Below are 21,339 nucleotides of genomic sequence, written 5' to 3' on the forward strand. Positions count from 1 at the left end.
CATAGAATCCTAGAGTTGGAAGAGACCCCAAGGGCCATCCAGTCCAACCCCCTGCCAAGCAGGAAACACCATCAAAGCATTCTTGACATATGCCTCTCAAGCCTCTGCTTAAAGACCTCCAAAGAAGGAGACTCCACCACACTCCTTGGCAGCAAATCCCACTGCCGAACAGCTCTGACTGTCAGGAAGTTCTTCCTAATGTTTAGGTGGAATCCTTGCTTATAATTTAGTCTTACCAATTCTAAATCTCTCCTAAACATCCTAAAATTATATCTTATATCTCTCATAAAATTATATATTATATCAGAGCGCAGCATCTCTTGCATAAGAAGCGGAGCCTTTCGCGTCTCCAAGAAACGGGAAGCTCTTGACTTGCGCGCGCCAAGCCAAAAGCGAGAAACTCCGCAGGGGGGGCGGGGCGAGGGAGGGCGGAGCCTGGCCTCGCCCTGGCCAATCCCCGCCTCCCTCCCAAGTTCTGGGCGGCGCCTGCTCCCCGCCTCTCTCTCCCCCCCTCCCCCTCGCTCCCAGCAGCCTTTGCGCTCCCGCTTACAATGAAATCGGCGGAGTTTTTTCGGTTTCGGCGCCATTTTCGAGTGGACTCGGAGGTGAGGAGGGAGGGCGGGGAAAAGGAGGGCGCCTGAGGCAGGGGGGGCGGCGAGCGGGGGGCGCCCCAAAAACCGCCAAAAAATCCCTAAAAATCCCACCTGGGTGGGGGAGGGCCGGGAGAAAAGGAGGCGCCGCGGGGGACCGGGGGGAGACGGGTGCGCGCGCACCGGCCAATGCCCCCCCCCCTCAGCCTCATTTCTCCTTTATAATTTTTTTAAAAGAAATGATGTAGCGTTAAAATAGCACGCACACTTCCCCCCCCCCAATGTGGGGGAAACTTTTAAATTTTGGGAATTGGTGAAGGTAGGTTCCCTTTCCAAATTTATTTTTGAGGGAGGGGGGAGGGGGCAAAAGGACAGAAAGTGACACGTGCGCGCGCCCCTCCCCCAATTCCAGCATAGGGGGGACCCAAAAACGACGCTCCCTTTGGAAGCCTGGATATAATTTGGGTTGAAAAAGTGGAGAAACGGGGGAGGCGGGGGCGGATTTAAAAGGAGGTGGCCCGTTTTCCCCCCTTCCCCGCTCTCTCTTCTCCTTTCTTCTAATTCTTCTTCCTCCTCGTCCTCCTCTTCTTCCTCCTCTTCCTCTTCCTCCTCTTCCTCTTCTTCCTCCTCCTGCTACTTTTTAGCTAAAAACGGATACAAGCGAACAAAAAAAAAGCTACACAAAAATGGCTTATTCCTGTTTGTGTGTGTTTTGAGAAGATGGCAAACCATTTACACTGGGCGTATTAAGACGACCCCAGACTTTTCCAGTTAAAATATAGAGCTTGGGATACGCTCGCCCTATAAGAAATATGACCCGGCGTATAAGACGACCCCCGACTTTTGAGAAAATCTTCCTGGGTTAAAAAAGTAGTCTTAGACGCAGGAATATACAAGATTTCGTTTCGGGTCTCCAGTGAAGTTCCCTTTTCTTTCAATCCACTTCTTTCTTGAACTTCAAAATCCCTCTTTTTTTATTTCATATCCCTCTTCCCCCCCCCCCCATAGCTGCCAAGTTTTCCATTTTCTCCCGAAGAAGCCTATTCAGCATAAGGGAATTTCCCTTTAAAAAAGGGGGAGAACTTGGCAGCTATGACACACACACACACCCTTCAACAAAAGTTAATTGGAAAGAAAATATTTCCGAGCTGCCTTGGGACACTTGTCACCTTAGCTGCCGTGTCATATTTGGAAGAAAGCGTACACTTAACGGCTAGGCTAGCGCAGAAACGTTAATTGGGTGCTGTGTTGTTGTTTCCCAGCATATCTTAAATTTATTTCTTTTCTTTTTTTAAATAAATATTCTCTTTTTGTTGGCCCAATTTTTAATTAATATAATTGCAGTATTCTTTAAACACAAAAAGACACTTTGGAATTGAAACATAAAATCTTGGTGTTGAAGGAAGTAAAAACTAACTACACACGCCATTATTATTTTTTTGCCAACATTCTTGCAATTTCCCGCCAAAACTTCAAATATTCACCATTTGAGAAAAACTTTATTTTAATATATATAAATTATTTTAATATATATTAATTCTACAGGTGTTGTGAAAATAAGTTCTTAAATTATATTTTGACTATAAGAATATGCTATTCTGCTTTGGAGAGTCAACACTTAATATGTTTAGAAAATATAATTATAATGACTAAAACTACTAGCCAATTTCTATATTATGCCTTTAAAAAAATTACTTTAATTTAAAAGTATTTGCACTGATAGTTATTTGTAAAACACTTTATGTCATGATTTTTTGGGGGCTGACCTGTTTTGCACAGTAAATTTGAGTGACTGACATATAGTCCTTTTGGGTTGTCTTAAATGCAGTACTTGAATATAGTACATGACTATTTCAAACTCTGCAAATGCTGTCTGGAGGGGGGTGGGGGGTGGCATGAGAAATCCGGAGAAAGCCTTGGACATTTTAAGTGTATGCAGTACACAATTTTAAAAAGAGACCGTTTTTTTAAGCTCTAGTAAGATACTGTTCATCGTCAGCAGTTTGGAGAGAAAACTTCTACTAGCATTCTTAACTTCCAGTGAGCTCAGCTCTTATTTTCTCTGCCTTATTATTTTTTCTTTGAAAAAAAAAGCTTCTTAGCATGGAACAATGTAACATAAGACTTTTCCCCTCTTCTTTAAGCAGTGTATATGTAGCAGGACCATACATTGAAGTGTAAGTGTAAACTTAATTATATGCAAATGTTAACCCAGCATTGACTTTTAGATAACTTTTTCTGCATTTTTTTGTTTCTCTCTCTGTGTATGCTTTTGAGTTGAGTGGATGAGAAAAACAGAAAAACGTGTCAGTTGTCTATCAAATTGGGAGTGCTGTTGCTAATAAACTGACAATTTTAATATTTGTTAATTAATATTTATTAATTAATATTTATTAATTTTAATAAACTGACAATTTTAATATTTGTGGCTATTTGGTGTGTTGCTTCTGTTGTTTAAGCGGATGCTACAGTGGAAACAATTTTTTTGCTGCCATTTATTTAGATTTATTTTTGGAAAATATGTTTATCCTGCTTTCCCCTAAATTGAAACAATAAAAGTAGAGAGGTTGCTTAAAGTTGCATTTTGAGGAGTTTGGGGTGGACAGGAATCAGGCAGGGTACATCTAGGTCAGGCATCCCCAAACTTCGGCCCTCCAGGTGTTTTGGACTACAATTCCCATCATCCCTGACCACTGGTCCTGTTAGCTGGGGATCATGGGAGTTGTAGGCCAAAACATCTGGAGGGCCGCAGTTTGGGGATGCCTGATCTAGGTTGTATATTTTCCAACTGCAAGTGGAAGAAGGAAAGTTATTTCTAAAGGTTGTGGGTTTTTTTAAGGATCATGTTTTGGGCATTTCTCCCCAAATCAATAGTATTTTACCCCACCCCACCCGAAATATGATTGCGTCTTGCTGCAGTCCATTATTGAGGTAGGTGCTAAAGTGTACGTTCCATGTACACACATAAAATGGGAAATATTAAATGTAGCTGCAGTGTTTTGATATGGGACACCTTTCATAGCTGCCAAGCTTTCCCTTTTCTCGCGAGGAAGCCTATTCAGCATAAGGGAATTTCCCTTAAAAAAAGGGAGAACTTGGCAGCTATGATGGCCAGTAATGGAGAATGATGACAGTTGGGCTCCAGGCTGGGGATAGGCAAGTCGATGGGAAGTTCTCCTGCACAATCTCCATTTAGAGGAGAATTGCACGAGAACCTTGCTCTGCTCTTGTGCAATGTCCACAGGAGACTTTCCCGGTGGGTTGTGCCTGGTTAATAGTCTAGCTCGGGTGTCTCTTGTAGATTGTGGTTTCTGTATTATGTAATTATTTAAGTTCCCTACAGCATAGTATATGCAAAGTTATATATATATATATATTGACAAAACCATTAAAACAATAGGGTTGTAGTGCTGGACATGTGGAGATGGGTTCACACAACTCTTTTTTACCTTCCACTAATGAATCTTTACAGCCGTTTTTTGGTGCTGGAGATCCAGGCGAGTGGAAGTTTGAATTATGTGGTTTTGGTGCATGAAGTTTACCAGAGTTGTAGCAGGTCTGGGTTGTCCTGCAGCCTCACCCAGTTGAACCATTCACAGGACCAAGCTTCCCGACACGAGTTAGGAGAGCACTGTTGCGAATTGACCCTGTAACATCCTGCGATCGGGAAAGTATTTTGGGTAACAAAAGCCCTTCTCAAAGTCCCGTGTTGAAATGCAGGCTTTGTCGCTTCCAGCTTATTTCTATATCCTTTCACGAATGCAAATAAAGTTATAGGCTAGCCGTTAACTTTGCAAAACTAAAGTATCAGTCTGTTAAAAAGGAATGATTCTTAAAACACTGCAAGGACCAGGGCCATTAGTTTGATCGGATAACTTCTAAGGTCCTTTGTGCCTTCTGAAGTGAGGGGAAAGGGCACACGCACACACTTCTCTCTCTATATATATATGATTATGGTGTATTTTCTGCTGTGGAGTCTGCGGAGGAGGGAAAGTTGGAAGATGCCACAAACGCCAGCCTTTGTTTGCTCGGCGGGGGCCGGTCGGCAGCCAGAGTGTCGAACTAACAGCCTCTTCTCTGCCCTTTCCTTGGGCAAAGAGTTGCGTGAAGTACCAGCTCCGGTTCCACATCTGTAAACGCAATTTTAATTTAATTTTAACAGAGCCCCACCGGCAGCAATGAAGTCTGCTTCCTCATTCTGAACTTTCAGCCGGCAGTTCTACTCAGTGGCTGTATCTCCATCGCAACAGTGAGAGCGCCATGCAGAATTGGCCCCCCCCCCCAAAAAATGTGTCTGAAGTGTGCTCTCCTTTGCCTCTTGCTGAATTCACGGGGTGAACTGTATTCATAGCTGCCAAGTTATCCCTTTTTTAAGGGATTCTCGGTCCCATTGCTAAATCGTTTTCATTTATTTCACGGGAGACCATTAAGCCTAAGTAGAATTCTCCCATTGGCAACAACTGGACTCAAATGGTGTTTAAATTGCATTGGATCACACCCCGGTTCCGATTGCCTGTTTTTGTGTAATTTTTTTCTTTAAATAAAATAAAAGCGGAGAGCAAACGGGATGGGTGCGATGAGCTCTCTGTATTTCTTGCTTTTTGTACTACCCAGGTGGCGCTGTGGTTGAACCACTGAGCCTAGGGCTTGCTGATCAGAAGGTCGGCGGTTCGAATCCCTGCAACAGGGTGAGCTCCCGTCGCTCGGTCCCAGCTCCTGCCAACCTAGCAGTTCGAAAGCACGTCAAAGTGCAAGTAGATAATTAGGTACCACTCCGGCGGGAAGGTAAACGGCGTTTCCGTGTGCTGCTCTGGTTTGCCAGAAGCGGCTTTGTCATGCTGGCCACATGACCTGGAAGCTATACGCCGGCTCCCTTGGCCAATAATGTGAGATGAGCGCGCAACCCCAGAGTTGGTCACGACTGGACCTAATGGTCAGGGGTCCCTTTACCTTTACCTTTATCTGGGAGAGTGGGGTTCCCCCCCCGTAAGATATTAGCACATGCAACTTCCTCTCATAGCCTTTGTTGTTTAATTGTGAAGACAGGTCTAAAGGGTTGGTTGTCCTCTGTACTCACCACTTTTATCTAAAATATGTATTGCAACCATTTGTGTGTGTGTGTGTGTGTGTGTGTGTGTGTGTGTGTGTGTGTGTTGGTTCCTGTTGCAACTGTTCTACTGCAATTACTAGTTCTATGTACTGTATAGTTCCAACACTCTCCCCATAGATATGGGGGATTGGGGGGGGCAGAAAGGAGAGGAGAGGAGGACCAGTAACTTGTGTAACCCTGCTCCATGGCTTGACTTTGCAGACAGGGGTCTCCTTCTGGAAAACAGTCGCCCAAATAGTTCTCCTTGAGGAGGTGTAGCAGCACGACATGGTTTGTAGGGACAAGGAGATACAGACCGTTCTGGGCTGCCTCACGACCTCAAGGGTTAAGAAGACAAGAAAACCGGCCACCCATTTATCGACACGGCTAGAGCCAAGACGCTCCCAGAACTCGTAGATTGCACAGCCAAGTAGGTTTAGAAATATTTAACTTGTTTTTTAAGTTGCATGTTTCCTCCACAAACTTCAAGAAAGAAGATTCCACCTCAACGTGAGGAAGAACTTCCTGACAGTAAGAGCTGTTCAGCAGTGGAATTTGCTACCAAGGAGTGTGGTGGAGTCTCCTTCTTTGGAGGTCTTTAAGCAGAGGCTTGACAGGCATATGTGAAGAATGCTTGGATGGCGTTTCCTGCTTGGCAGGGGGTTGGACTGGATGGCCCTCGGGGTCTCTTCCGACTCTACGATTCTATAATGACTTTTACTAAAAGCATGTTATGTTTTTTTTTTGTCTAAAAGTGGGTTGAAGGAATCTTGGGGAAATGGTTGCATGCTATTCCCTAATCCTGTGCTCATGTAGACCCAGAGCCAGCCTTCTTTCTCAAAGTTTAGATTTTCATAGAAACGGGGGGAGCCTTTGCAGCTCAAAGGGGGGGCGTTTTGAATTGGCGAAAGCCATTTCCAAAGCCTGCTTGAATTGTCCCGTGGAATTCTAAAGCAAATAAGAAGCCACCTGTAAACATTTCTTTTGCACAACTACCTGCTCAGACAGAGGGGGAGTATCATGCCATCCTTGAGCCACGCAGAGGTGACTGCAGAAGGGGAACATCTGCCTGCTGTGCTCTAGCAGCACGTCAATACTGGAGTATCGGATCGCCTCCAGTATTGCTTGGCTGCTTTCGCGCAGCTGGACATTGGCACCTCTCAAAATGAAGCTCTTTTGGGTTGTTTGTTGCGCCGACATCAGCGTGTCGGGGATGCCGGGTGAAAGTTTCAAAGATTGAGTTCTGAACATCCCCTCTCCAATATGGTAGGTTTTGGGGGCGAATGGGTGGGTGGGCTCGCGCTGAAAAGATTTGTTGGCTACAACTTTTAAAAATTATATGCGCTCTTGAAGCTCTCTGCCTACAAGATCTGAGCAATTGTGGGCAAACAAAAAAAAACCCACCCCACAACAACCTATTAATCAGTTTCCCCCATGATTGTTCAACATTTGACCCTCTGGGGGGTCAGCAGAGCTGTGCAAGAGGTGAACGAACACCTTGGTGTCGAAAGGGGACTGGGGTGAAAAAGAAGTTTATGAGATATGCTGTGAATCATTTTATTGTGATATGATAGCCATGTTCAAATATATGAAAGGATGTCATATGGAGGAGGGAGAAAGATTGTTTTCTGCTGCTCCAGAGAAGCGGACACGGAGCAATGGATTCAAACTACAAGAAAGAAGATTCCACCTCAACCTTAGGAAGAACTTCCTGACAGTAAGAGCTGTTCGGCAGTGGGATTTGCTGCCAAAGAGTGTGGCGGAGTCTCCTTCTTCTTTGGAGGTCTTTAAGCAGAGGCTTGAGAGGCATATGTCAAGAATGCTTTGATGGTGTTTCCTGCTTGGCAGGGGGTTGGACTGGATGGCCCTTGGGGTCTCTTCCAACTCTAGGATTCTATGATTAGTAACTATGAGCCTCAAAAATAATAGGCATGTGCAGAGGGCAGCCCCCTGCCGATGAGGAACCTCTATCGAATAAAATGATTCCTCAGTACAACGGTTAAAACCCATTCTGTCTCATTATAGGATATTAAAAATGTGTTATTTTCACTTGTATTACTCTGTTTGTTTGTTTGACGTTTTATGATTCCTTGTAAGGGTGACTGCTGATCAATAAATAAATATGCTTCATTTAGACTCCTTGGGCTGGGATTGATAACAACTTTATAAGCTCATCAAGGGGTCAGTTAACTCAGAGGTTTGGGGAAAACCCTCTATAAATAAATGTAGAACAACAGGCATATTTGTTACAGGATCCTGAGATCCTACAGCACAGACCTTAAGAGGGCACAGGGCCAAACTTTGATGGGCCCTGTTTTTCACAAATTAGTTTTTGTTGTATCTCTTTTATCATTTTTAAGTAATTCATGTATTAGAATATACATAAAATAGACCAACCGTAGAGTTGATTGGATATATATATATATGGTGAAGAAGTGTGCTATCGATGGTTGACATGTTCAGCTTCAAAAGATGAGGTTTTTGCAAAAAATAATAATGGTGCATTACTCCAACACAGAATGGGTTCAAAAGACTGTAAGAACATTGAAGTAATTCTGTCTTCGCACGAGAGGAAAAGATCGGATCTGGAGAGAACTTGAAATGCACTTAAATAAAGGGAAAATAATTGATGGTACTAACTAGCAGAAAACGAGGCAAGAAAAGCAATATTGGTGACAAATCTTGGACCACTTCATTGCTTCGCTTAGAGTTCACAGTATGCAAAACTTTGCCTTCGGTGGCGCAGCTAAAAAGTTGTGCTGTGAGCTAGTTACTCAGCTTTTTTGAATTTTGTAGAATATCTGGCCCTTTTTGATCTATCATGAATAAAACATTTATTTGCACAGTTTAAGTTCGAGAAACGATGGTTCACTACCTAGAAAAATAGATCCAAAATGAACTTCTATAGCTTCTGGTTGGTGCTATAAAGCAGAAAAATTTTAGCACATGCAAATAGCCCTGCTATTTATACTCTTTGGGAGTGGGTGGTGCTGTGGTCTAAACCGCTGAACCTCTTGGGCTTGCCAATGGGAAGGTTGGGGGTTCAAATCTTCTGCACAATGGGACGAGCTCCTGTTGCTTTTTACCAGTTCCTGTCAACCTAGCAGTTAAAAAGCACACCCGTGCAAGTAGATAAATAGGTACTGCTGCGGCGGGGAGGTAAGCGGCATTTCTGTGCGCTCCGGCACTTGTCACAGCGTTCTGTCGCACCAGAAGCGGTTTCATCCCGCTGACCACATTGTCTGCAGACAAACGCTGGCTCACCTCGGCCTGAAAAGCAAGAGGAATGCTGCAACCCCAGTCGCATCCATCCAGGGGTCCTTTACCTTCTTCCCTTTTCCTATGAGAGGGACTGAATCTCAAAACCCCCAGAGTCTAAAATGCTAACGGGTATATATACATTTCCATCGAAGTGACGTGAATGCGCTGATAATCTCCACTGTGCTATGTGGGTCTCACTTGGGTGGGCAGGAGACAAATAACTGGTGGAGTGTGAGGACATTAGAGTTTTGAAAAATAATGGCACTCCAGCGCAGCCTTTCCCCAACCTGGTGACTTCCAGATTTCATAGAATCATAGAGTTGGAAGAGACCACGAGGGCCATCCAGTCCAACCCCCTGCCAAGCAGGAAACACCATCCAAGCATTCTTGACATATGGCTGTCAAGCCTCGGCTTAAAGACCTCCAAAGGAGGAGACTCCACCACACTCCTTGGCAGCAAATCCCACTGCCAAACAGCTCTTACTGTCAGGAAGTTCAGGAATTTCCCTGAGAACACATCCCTTTACACCATCAGGCATGGCCTAAGGGCCCTGGAGTATTGGAATCTGTAAGAGGAGGTCCCGTTTGATCCAGCAAGTCTGATCTTGTCTACTCAGAAGTAAGCCCTATTGAGCCCCATTGAGGTTACCTTAAACTTTTTTTTTTTTTTAAGCTTTAAAAGTGCCACATGGCAACGAGTCGTTTTGAGGTTACACGCGACAATGGCCAGCGAGAAATTGCTGTGCAGTTGGATGACCCCTGCCCTGCCCCGCCCCGCCCCGGTACAGTACTTAGAAACACAATTTTAAATCAGCGTTTTTAAACTTCGCCTAGGTGGTGTGTCAAGGGACCCAGGTGGCGCTGTGGTTAAACCACTGAGCCTCGGGCTTGCCGATCGGAAGGTCGGCGGTTCGAATCCCCGCGACGGGGTGAGCTCCCCTCGCTCAGTCCCAGCTCCTGCCAACCTAGCAGTTCGAAAGTACGTCAAAAATGCAAGTAGATAAATAGGAACCGCTACAGCGGGAAGGTAAACGGCGTTTCCGTGTGCTGCTCTGGTTTGCCAGAAGCGGCTTTGTCATGCTGGCCACATGACCTGGAAGCTGTACGCCGGCTCCTTCGGCCAATAATGTGAGATGAGCGCGCAACCCCAGAGTCGGTCATGACTGGACCTAATGGTCAGGGGTCCCTTTACCTTGGTGTGTAACGAACGTCATGTCACGAACAACATGATGGATGCTGCGTGTGCAAATCCGAGTGCAGAAGGCAGATTTCTGAGCCAGAGCTTGGTAGTGATTAAAACAATTTTTCAAAAACCCGCTAGCAAGAACCAAACACACCCCTGCAAGCTCATACCTATGACAAACTTAGGTGGTCTCTAAGGTGCTGCTGGAAGGACTTTTTTATTGTTATTTGGGCTTGCAAAGAGTTAACACACGAAGCACGTTCGCGGGGGGCGGGGGGTGTCTAACCTAGATCCCCGTGGGCGCGATGCTTCTTCGCATTCATCTGCACGTGTTTAGGTTGGGGCGAGAAGTGTTAAAAGTTCCTGGTTAAAGTTCTCGTGAAGTTAGTCTACCAGCCCGCAGCTCTTCTCGGGTCTCCCCTGGGGTTTAGAGCAGGCACCCCCAAACTGCGGTCGCCCTCCAGATGTTTCAGCCTACAACTCCCATGATCCCTAGCTAAGAGGACCAGGGGTCAGGGATGATGGGAATTGTAGTCCAAAACATCTGGAGGGCCAAAGTTTGGGGATGCCTGGTTTAGAGGTTCGGAGGCTGCTTAGCGGCTCCCGGGCACATTGCATGATGCTGCCAGCCCAGGCTGGGACTATGCGCCACGGTCACAGCATCCCTGCTTGCCTGTGCGCGCCCGGGAATGGGCAGAGGGGCCATTGGGGTGTATCTCCGTCCTTTCCCAGGAGAGAGGCCTCGGCTGTCCGCCTGGCGCCTTAGCCAGTCAAACCCCGCAATGCCAGCCCCGCGCGTCGGCTCCCTGGACCCAAGCGGTGGGGGCTGTTCCTCGTGGCCCAGTTTTAAACTCTCCGTGCTTACTCTGGCATAAATCCAAAGTACCGCCACTTAACTTGGAAGCCCGGGGTGGGCGGTGGAGCTCGGCTCGGGGGACCCTGGCAAAGCACGTGGCATCGGGCGCTCCCCCCCCCCTGCCCTGGGAAAAACCGCGGGTGCTCAAAGCGCGCGCGGAGGAGCCAGTTCCTTAATGCGCAGCCGGCAAGCGTCTCTTTGGCCCGCCGGGAGCAAAGCTAAAATCGCAGAGGGGTCTGTGCTGTTTTATCGCTCCTCTCTCCAAAACAGGAGTTTGGAATATATTCCCGAATTAATACTGAGGAATATCCCACTAGCCCTGCGGCTCCGGCCGCCGGTTGCTTCTTCGGAGACGTTGTGTATGTATGGGCTTTGTACTACTAGAGACGGTTCCAGTTTAGGGGCCGCAGAGACTCCACCACACTCCTTGGCAGCAAATCCCACTGCCGAACAGCTCTTACTGTCAGGAAGTTCTTCCTAATGATAGAATCGTAGAGTTGGAAGAGACCACAAGGGCCATCCAGTCCAACCCCCTGCCAAGCAGGAAACACCACCAAAGCATTCTGGACATATGCCTGTCGAGCCTCTGCTTAAAGACCTCCAAAGAAGGAGACTCCACCACACGCCTCGGCAGCAAATCCCACTGCCGAACAGCTCTTACTGTCAGGAAGTTCTTCCTAATGTTGAGGTGGAATCTTCTTTCTTGTAGTTTGAATCCATTGCTCCGTGTCCGCTTCTCTGGAGCAGCAGAAAACAACCTTTCTCCCTCCTCTATATGACATCCTTTTATATATTTGAACATGGCTATCATATCACCCCTTAACCTTCTCTTCTCCAGGCTAAACATACCCAGCTCCCTAAGCCGTTCCTCATAAGGCATCGTTTCCAGGCCTTTGACCATTTTGGTTGCCCTCCTCTGGACACGTTCCAGCTTGTCAGTATCCTTCTTGAACCTACACTCCTTGGTAGCAAATTCCACTGCCGAACAGCTCTTACTGTCAGGAAGTCCTTCCTCATGTTGAGGTGGAATCTAATGTTGAGGTGGAGTCTAATGTTTAGGTGGAGTCGAAGTCTTGGATCCCGTCGGGTCTCTGGGGGAACGCCCCAAAAGGCGCAGAGGACCCAATCCGCGCCCCCGCGGGCGCACCCAGTCGTCCACGCCAGGCGTTCGCTCGAGTCCTGTCCGCCTCGTTCTTTCATCTGCTCGCCTGTACCTGGTGCAGTGTGGTGGGGGATTGGGTCCCGCGAGCCCAACTTTCCCTGGACCTGATCCCTCCTTCTGCACCCCGGAGAGACGGCGAGCGAGCAGGTAGTGCCCCTTCTCCCCCCCCCCAGGGTCCAGAGACAGGGCAGGCAAAGAATCCGAAGCGCCAGGGGGCAATCCTTACATTTCCTCCTAGCCCGCTCTGCTGCCTAGCCTTTCCTCTCCCGGCATAGCAGCAAGGATTACAAGGATTAACGGAGACCATTTGCAGTTGTTAACGGTCATCAGCAGCTATCAGTCTGTCAATCACCCCCCTCCACCCTTCTGAGTAATACTTCCCCCACCACCACCACCACCACCTGACTATATATAAGCGCCTGGGGACTTCTGTTTCAGTGTTATCTTCTTCAGACCTCCTTCTTTGGAGGTCTTTAAGCAGAGGCTTGACAGGCATATGTCAAGAATGCTTGGATGGTGTTTCCTGCTTGGCAGGGGGCTGGACTGGATGGCCCTTGTGGTCTCTTCCAACTCTAGGATTCTATGAACTTCCTGACAGTCAGAGCTGTTCGACAGTGGAATTTGCTGCCAAGGAGTGTGGTGGAGTCCCCTTCTTTGGAGGTCTTTAAGCAGAGGCTTGACAGGCATCTGTCAAGAATGCTTTGATGGTGTTTCCTGCTCGGCAGGGGGTTGGACTGGATGGCCCTTGGGGTCTCTTCCAACTCTAGGACTCTATGATTCTAAGTGTGCATGCACACTTAGTTGGTCTCTAAGGTGCTGCTGGAAGGATTTATTATTATTATTATTTTGTTTCGACTACGTCAGACCAACACGGCTACCTACCTGTAACAAGGATTAACGGTTGGGCTAAAAGGACCAGTGGTCAGGGATGATGGGAATTGTAGTCCAAAACATCTGGAGGGCCGAAGTTTGGGGATGCCTGCTTGACATCCATATTTTAATATCGGTCCATCCTTTCCCCCCAAGGTTGAGCAAACACTTAAGTCGCTGCTTAGCCAAGTTGGAAGAAGCCATTTCCGATGGTGGGTGGGGTGGGACCCTCAAAGCAGTAAATTGTATGAATTGCAGCGGTACCTCGGGTTGCAAACTCTGCTAACCCGGTAGCGCCACCTTGAGTTAAGAACAGAAATTGTGCCGTGCCGGCACGCCAGCAGCGGGAGGCCCCATTAGCTAAAGTGGTACCTCAGGTTAATCATAGAATCATAGAGTTGGAAGAGACCCCAAGGGCCATCCAGTCCAACCCCCTGCCAAGCAGGAAACACCATCAAAGCATTCTTGACATATGCCTGTCAGGCCTCCGCTTAAAGACCTCCAAAGAAGGAGACTCCACCGCACTCCTCGGCAGCAAATCCCACTGCCGAACAGCTCTTACTGTCAGGAAGTTCTTCCTCATGTTGAGGTGCAATCTTCTTTCTTGAAGTTTGAATCCATTGCTCCGTGTCCGCTTCTCTGGAGCAGCAGAAAACAATCTTTCTCCCTCCTCTATATGACATCCTTTTATATATTTGAGCATGGCTATCATATCACCCCTTAACCTTCTCTTCTCCAGGCTAAACATGCCCAGCTCCCTAAGCCGTTCCTCATAAGGCATCGTTTCCAGGCCTTTGACCATTTTGGTTGCCCTCTTCTGGACACGTTCCAGCTTGTCAGTCTCCTCCTTGAACTGTGGTGCCCAGAACTGGACACAGTTCTCCAGGTGAGGTCAATGGGGTAACAAATTTCCAGGTAACAAATGGGGAGGTAGAAATGAAATGGGGAAAAAATGTGTCTTGTTATGAATTTTTGTACCTTGAAAATTTCAATAAAAATTATATTTAAAAGAAAAAGGGATGCATATGGCGGGAAAATGGGGGGGGGTACTCAAGCCTCAATATACAGATGCCATGGAAATGAGAGTACAAAGAGGGGGCCAAAAGAAGCAGAAGTAGAGAACTATTACACAACTCTCCTCTGGTTCAAATAATTACACCCAATGGCTCTTCATTTTTGCATTTCCACACCAGCTCTTATCCCATCCTAGGTTTCTTGGCAGATGTTAAGGGGAGGGAACTGGATGCTGAAATTAGCAACAATACTCTGGGCACTTAATTTGGTCTAGAATCATAGAGTTGGAAGAGACCCCAAGGGCCATCCAGTCCAACCCCCTGCCAAGCAGGAAACACCATCAAAGCATTCTTGACATATGCCTGTCAAGCCTCTGCTTAAAGACCTCCAAAGAAGGAGACTCCAGCACACTCCTTGGCAGCAAATCCCACTGCCGAACAGCTCCGAACAGTTCTTCCTCATGTTGAGGTGGAATCTTCTTCCTTGAAGTTTGAATCCATTGCTCCGCGTCCGCTGCTCTGGAGCAGCAGAAAACAATCTTTCTCCCTCCTCCATATGACATCCTTTCATATATTTGAACATGGCTATCTAGGCAGGCAGAAGCAGCCATTTCAAATTTCATTGGTCCCTTAAATGCTTAACAGTCCATTTCTTATTCATTTCTAAAAATTTATACATCATTTCCTGCGAGATGCTTAAGGCAATGTGCATTTAATCCCCACAGCAACCCTGCGAGGTGGGCTCAGCTGAGAGACAAGGACAGGTCCAAGGTCAGCCAGTGTGCTTCATGGCCGATTGGGATTTGAACCCAACACTCTGTCACACCCCATTGCCACAAGTTGTGCTCACGGTACATGGTCTCAACACTGACCTGATGAGCAGCTATGATGGGCACAAATTGTTCGACAACTTCAAAACGGCTCAGGTAAAAGCCGTAGGTGTATTTTGCAATCCAGCTTCTACCGGGGAAGGAAAAGATGTCAGATGGGCTGGGATTTGATCCTGGAGAAAATAGCTTCCTAAGTCTAGTTGCAGATTGTGGAGAGACGATGAAGTTCAAAGGAAATTGCAGAATAGGCATTTTATTCTTTCGGAAGAGGGATGAGCAGAAGAGGACAGAAGCTGAGAGCCCTCTGAAGAAATTCACAGTGCTTCAGGCCAAAATGCAAGTGTCAAGAAACAGGACCAATGGGGACCCAGGTGGCGCCTAGGGCTTGCCGATCAGAAGGTCGGCGGTTCGAATCCCTGCGACGGGGCGAGCTCCCGCCGCTCGGTCCCAGCTCCTGCCAACCTAGCAGTTCGAAAGCACGTCAAAAGGCAAGTAGATAAATAGGGGAAGGTCAACGGCGTTTCCATGCGCTGCTCTGGTTTGCCAGAAGCGGCTTTGTCATGCTGGCCACATGACCTGGAAGCTATACGCCGGCTCCCTCGGCCAACTTCCTGACAGTAAGAGCTGTTCGGCAGTGGGATTCGCTGCCAAGGAGTGTGGTGGAGTGAGTCTCCTTCTTTGGAGGTCTTTAAGCAGAGGCTCGACAGGCGTATGTCAAGAATGCTTGGATGGCGTTTCCTGCTTGGCAGGGGGTTGGACTGGATGGCCCTTGGGGTCTCTTCCAACTCTGTGATTCTATGATTCTATTCTAAGAGCAAATGCTTCAACGTATCAGCTATCATAAAATCTGCTTTTGCAAGGTGCTTGCTCAACAAAAGGCGGAGGTCTCTGTAAAATGCAGGGGGGGGTCAGAGGTGGGGCAACACTGAACCGCAGTTTCAAAGCACCACCTCCACTCTTTGCAAGCGACGGCCTGGCAAGAGCAAAACGCGGCACTTTCAATCTTCCTTGCCCAGCAGCAACTGAACGACTTGCAAAGGTGGTCGCCCAGCATTTCAATGCATGGGCGTAGGCAGGGGGGCAGGAGGGGGCAATCGCCCCCCTAGAAGCAGGGCTGCTGGCCAGCCTGCCCCGCTGCCCGCCTGGTGCCGTCTCCCTTCTCCCTGGCTGGCTGTGGGGCGGGCGGAGGGAAAGCCAGGCAACCGCTTTGCGCGGCTCTGGGGCTTTCCCTCCACCCGCCAGCAATCGCAGAGGGGGTGATCCTGGCGCCCCCTCACCCCTGCCGATCGCGGGGGGGGGGGGGAGTCGGAGCAGCCCGATTTCGATCGCCGGGGCGAGTGGAGGGAAAGCTGGCAAGGGAGAAGGCTACGCCCCTGTTTCAATGCATTTCTGATGTGGCTCGATAAAATGCCTACCTGGAAAGAGCAATGGAGAATCATAGAATCACAGAGTTGGAAGAGACCCCCAAGGGCCATCCAGTCCAACCCCCTGCCAAGCAATGGAGAACCAACCACCCATTTGAAAAAGCCCACAAAGAAACAAGCTAAGGGTTAGGGTTAGGGTCCCGCAGACCTTCCTTCCTTCCACAGAGAGGGACGGTTCAGCGCACCCCGAGGAGGCATATGCGCCGCAGATGTTTCGGCAAACGGCAGAGGCCAGCGCAGTCATAGAATCATAGAGTTGGAAGAGACCCCAAGGGCCATCCAGTCCAACCCCCTGCCAAGCAGGAAACACCTTCAAAGCATTCTTGACATATGCCTGTCAAGCCTCTGCTTAAAGACCTCCAAAGAAGGAGACTCCACCACACTCCTTGGTAGCAAATTCCACTGCCAAACAGCTCTTACTGTCAGGAGGTTCTTCCTAATGTTTAGGTGGAATTTTCTTTCTTGTAGTTTGAATCCGTTGCTCCGTGTCCACTTCTCTGGAGCAGCAGAAAACAATCTTTCTCCCTCCTCCATATGACATCCTTTCATATATTTGAACATGGCTGTCATATCACCCCTTAACCTTCTCTTCTCCAGGCTAAACATACCCAGCTCCCTAAGCCGTTCCTCATAAGGCATCGTTTCCAGGCCTTTGACCATTTTGGTTGCCCTCTTCTGGACACGTTCCAGCTTGTCAATATCCTTCTTGAACTGTGGTGCCCAGAACTGGACACAGTACTCCAGGTGAGGTCTGGCCAGAGCAGAATACAGTGGTACTATTACTTCCCTTGATCTAGACGCTATACTCCTATTGATGCAGCCCAGAATTGCATTGGCTTTTTGAGCTGCTGCATCACACTGTTGACTCATGTCAAGTTTGTGGTCTATCAAGACTCCTAGATCCTTTTCACATGTACTGCTCTCAAACCAGGTGTCTCCCATCCTGTATTTGTGCCTTTCATTTTTTTTGCCCAAGTGTAGTACTTTACATTTCTCCCTGTTAAAATTCATCTTGTTTGCTTTGGCCCAGTTGTCTAATCTGTTCAGGTCATTTTGAAGTGTGATCCTGTCCTCTGGGGTATTAGCCACCCCTCCCAATTTGGTGTCGTCTGCAGACTTGCTCAGGATGCCCTCAAGCCCATCATCCAAGTCATTGATAAAGATGTTGAACAAGACTGGGCCCAAGACAGAACCCAGTCGTCAGTCGTCAAGGAGCTACCTTTGGAGAAACAGCCTTTATTGAAAAGTACGTCGGTTGCGCACACAGCCGACGTTACAATCGTTTCTCACGGAGGCGAAACGCAGGGGGAGATGATAGTTCCGAGAGGCAGTTTTGCTGGCGGAGAAGGGAAAGGGGAAATGAAGACCAGGATCCGCTTGGAGGGGCCGATCCCGGTGCTGTGAATCAATTCCCATTTTCTTCTCCCCCTCGGGCTCGTGTAACGTGGACTATACAATTATAAGGAGGTGGAAAGCCTGGTCTACATGTCGCTCGCTCTCTTTTCAGGCTGAAATGGCATTATTTTTTGTCAGAGGCAAGTAAGGCAACTACATCATCCAACAACCGCCTTAATTTTCTGCTTTCATCACTATATAAAACTTAAATTACTCGTGTGTGGTTTTTTTATAAAAAAATATTACTAATATAATTTCCCACCTTAAAATGCCTTAGACATTTACAGGACTTAAAACTATTTGAGTTCTGAAGTTTAAAAGGGGAGGAGGAGGGAGGGATATGTTTTTTGGGGGGGGGGTCAAACGCACCGCCAACCCCACTAGGAAAGGAGCTCGAATCGGTAGACATAGCTGCCAAGTTTCCCCTTTTTCTCGCGAGGAAGCCTATTCAGCATAATGGAATTTCCCTTTTTTTTAAAAAAGGGAGAACTTGGCAGCTAGGATCAGTACATTTCATAGTGCAATTTTCTTAAGAGAGGAAAGAAAAAGAGAGGACGGCGCCCTCTTTTTCTTTCTCAAATGCAAATGGACAAGATGAGGTTGTTACATGCAATAAGTTATTAGCGAGCAAATGGGCAACAAAGTCGGAGAGCTCTACGGTTTTAAGCCGGCGGCCGGAGCCAAAGGCAGGAGAAAATGGACGCACGTTTCAGAGTCCCCTAGCTGTCGTGCCGGAGCCACCGCTCTCACGCCTTGTACTTCTGCTTCCCGGTTTCGCTTATGACACATATGTGCTGAAAGAGAGAGGGATAAAAAAAGGACATTATTTGTGGATTAGGGGTTTAACAGCTAGGAGATGAACAAAGAGACTGTTCCCACTGAAGGTGACCCAGAAATAATAATAATAATAATAATAATAATAATAATAATAATAATAATTTGTTATTTATACCCTGCCCATCTGGCCGGGTTCCCCCAGCCACTCTGGGCGGCTTCCAACAAAACACTAAAATCAAACATTAAAAGCTTCCCTAAACAGGGCTGCCTTGAGATGCCTTCTAAAGGTCTGGTAGTTGTTTTCCTCTTTGACATCTGTTGGGAGGGCGTTCCACAGGGCGGGCGCCACCACCGAGAAGGCCCTCTGCCTGGTTCCCTGCAACTTGGCTTCTCGTAGCGAGGGAGCCAGAGAAGCGGACACGGAGCAATGGAGTCAAACTTCAAGAAAGAAGATTCAGACCTAAACATTAGGAAGAACTTCCTGACAGTAAGAGCTGTTCGACAGTGGAATTTGCTGCCAAGGAGTGTGGCGGAGTCTCCTTCTTTGGAGGTCTTTAAGCAGAGGCTTGACAGGCATATGTCAAGAATGCTTGGATGGTGTTTCCTGCTTGGCAGGGGGTTGGACTGGATGGCCCTCGGGGTCTCTTCCAACTCTATGATTCTATGTTCTATGAAAATACTGGACCAGTTGTTTGACTCTGTTTCCTACACTCCTACTTGACAGTAAAGATCAGGCAAAGGAGGAACAGGGGGGGGGAACACCCTTCCTCAATTTTTACAGAAGACAATCTTTGTTCATTACTTACATTTAGATCTCTGAAGTATTCGTTGTAATCTAGAGCGTATCCCACCACAAACTTGTCTGGCACTTCAAATCCAACAACTGAAAAAAGAGCCAGAATTCATCGGTGTGTTAAATTTGGGCAGTGTTTAGGCAATCATATTTACATTATTGGGCAAGGTTTAGGCAATCATATTTACATTATTGGGCAATGTTTAGGCAATCATATTTACATTATTGGGCAATGTTTAGGCAATCATATTACATATTACATTATTGGGACTATTCATAACCAGTTTCCTATTTGATAATACTGGCTATTGGCATTGTTTAAAAAGCGTAACAAGGTTTTGTTACGGCACGATAAAACAGGGAGACAAAACTGACAGTACATTTCCATACATGTCCAAAGGAGACAGTAGGCCTGGGTGACAAGGCCCCAAATGAGGGGGGGGGGAACACATACCCCTGAAAGGAGTTAAATTATTGCGAAAGTGGCAATTTAAGCTGCAATCCTAAACACATTTAATAGGGAGAAAACCCCAACGAACACAGTTGGGAGTAAATATGCCCAGGATTGCGCCGTTACCCATGTCACTTTTAAGTCCTCCAGGTATCTCTACTTAAACGCGCTGCAAACAAAGTACAGGACAGTGGTACCTCGGTTTAAGTGCACAATTGGTTCCGGAAGTCTGTACTTAACCTGAAGCGAACTTTCCCATTGAAAGTAATGGAACGTGTTATATATGAAAGGATGTCATATGGAGAGGGAGAAAGATTGTTTTCTGCTGCTCCAGAGAAGCGGACACGGAGCAATGGATTCAAACTTCAAGGAAGAAGATTCCACCTCAACATTAGGAAGAACTTCCTGACAGTCAGAGCTGTTCGGCAGTGGGATTTGCTGCCAAGGAGTGTAGTGGAGTGAGTCTCCTTCTTTGGAGGTCTTTAAGCAGAGGCTTGACAGGCATATGTCAAGAATGCTTTGATGGTGTTTCCTGCTTGGCAGGGGGTTGGACTGGATGGCCCTCGTGGTCTCTTCCAACTCTAGGATTCTATGATTCTATGATTCATAAAGGATTTACAAATCATGTGATAAGGAGGTCTTTGTATGAGGTGTCTTTGTATGAGGATTTCACCAGTGGAGGTGCTGACAGTTAAAAAGATAAATATGGAAGGGAGGAGGGCCACTTATGAGGAAATATTCAGAAAGTCAGACAAGGGTTGGAAGTTGAAATCTTACGCTGAAATTAAAGAATGTCCGACTGGATGGTTGCAATATCGCCAAGTTAATGATTCTAGGGAAGTAATAGTACCACTGTATTCTGCTCTGGTCAGACCTCCCCTGGAGTACTGTGTCCAGTTCTGGGCACCACAGTTCAAGAAGGATACTGACAAGCTGGAACATTAGATTCCACCTCAACATTAGGAAGAACTTCCTGACAGTAAGAGCTGTTTGGCAGTGGAATTTGCTACCAAGGAGTGTAGGTTCAAGAAGGATACTGACAAGCTGGAACGTGTCCAGAGGAGGGCAACCAAAATGGTCAAAGGCCTGGAAACGATGCCTTATGAGGAACGGATAAGGGAGCTGGGTATGTTTAGCCTGGAGAAGAGAAGGTTAAGGGGTGATATGATAGCCATGTTCAAATATATAAAAGGATGTCATATAGAGGAAGGGGAAAGGTTGTTTTCTGCTGCTCCAGAGAAGCGGACACGGAGCAATGGATTCAAACTTCAAGAAAGAAGATTCCACCTAAACATTAGGAAGAACTTCCTGACAGTAAGAGCTGTTCGGCAGTGGAATTTGCTGCCAAGGAGTGTGGTGGAGTCTCCTTCTTTGGATGTTTTTAAGCGGAGGCTTGACAGCCATATGTCAAGAATGCTTTGATGGTGTTTCCTGCTTGGCAGGGGGTTGGATGGGATGGCCCTTGTGGTCTCTTCCAACTCTATGATTCTATGATTCTATGTGTTTTCAAATGATAAAAAAAATGGGTTTTGAAGACAAGAGGTCTAAACTTCCAATAGAATTGTTGGAAGGCAGAACAAAATGGTTGTCAAAAATGTATGATCTGTTGTTAGAAGGGTGAATGGACAAAAGAGGTGGTGATAAA

At 47.0% G+C, this 21,339-nt stretch overlaps 1 protein-coding gene and 1 long non-coding RNA gene across 7 annotated transcripts in view; one reads left to right on the top strand and one right to left on the bottom strand.

Moving 5' to 3' along the window:
- The first annotated feature begins 541 nt into the window (after positions 1–541).
- On the top strand, positions 542–7,815 carry LOC148686501 (uncharacterized). Its single transcript, XR_015948736.1, has 2 exons — positions 542–605; positions 4,753–7,815. It is a non-coding gene; the product is annotated as an uncharacterized LOC148686501 (long non-coding RNA).
- Positions 7,816–17,494: 9,679 nt separating this feature from the next.
- The window catches only part of HPRT1 (hypoxanthine phosphoribosyltransferase 1), a 38,657-nt gene continuing 34,812 nt past the window's right edge, over positions 17,495–21,339 (bottom strand). For 5 of the 6 annotated variants that reach the window (XR_015948739.1, XM_088665139.1, XM_088665141.1 and 2 more), the window contains 2 exons: positions 19,257–19,333; positions 17,495–18,467 (listed from right to left, as the gene is read on the bottom strand). Coding sequence is in view for 5 of the 6 variants with exons in the window: in XM_088665139.1 (XP_088521265.1) it covers positions 18,420–18,467; positions 19,257–19,333 (125 nt within the window). In the remaining variant the exon portion in view is untranslated. The remainder of the gene's footprint in view (positions 18,468–19,256; positions 19,334–21,339) is intronic. The other variant, XM_088665142.1, reaches the window with a different exon arrangement.

This window comes from Zootoca vivipara, chromosome Z2 (genome assembly GCF_965207765.1).
Source record: "Zootoca vivipara chromosome Z2, rZooViv2.hap1.1, whole genome shotgun sequence".
In the NCBI taxonomy this organism is placed as follows: Eukaryota; Metazoa; Chordata; class Lepidosauria; order Squamata; family Lacertidae; genus Zootoca; species Zootoca vivipara.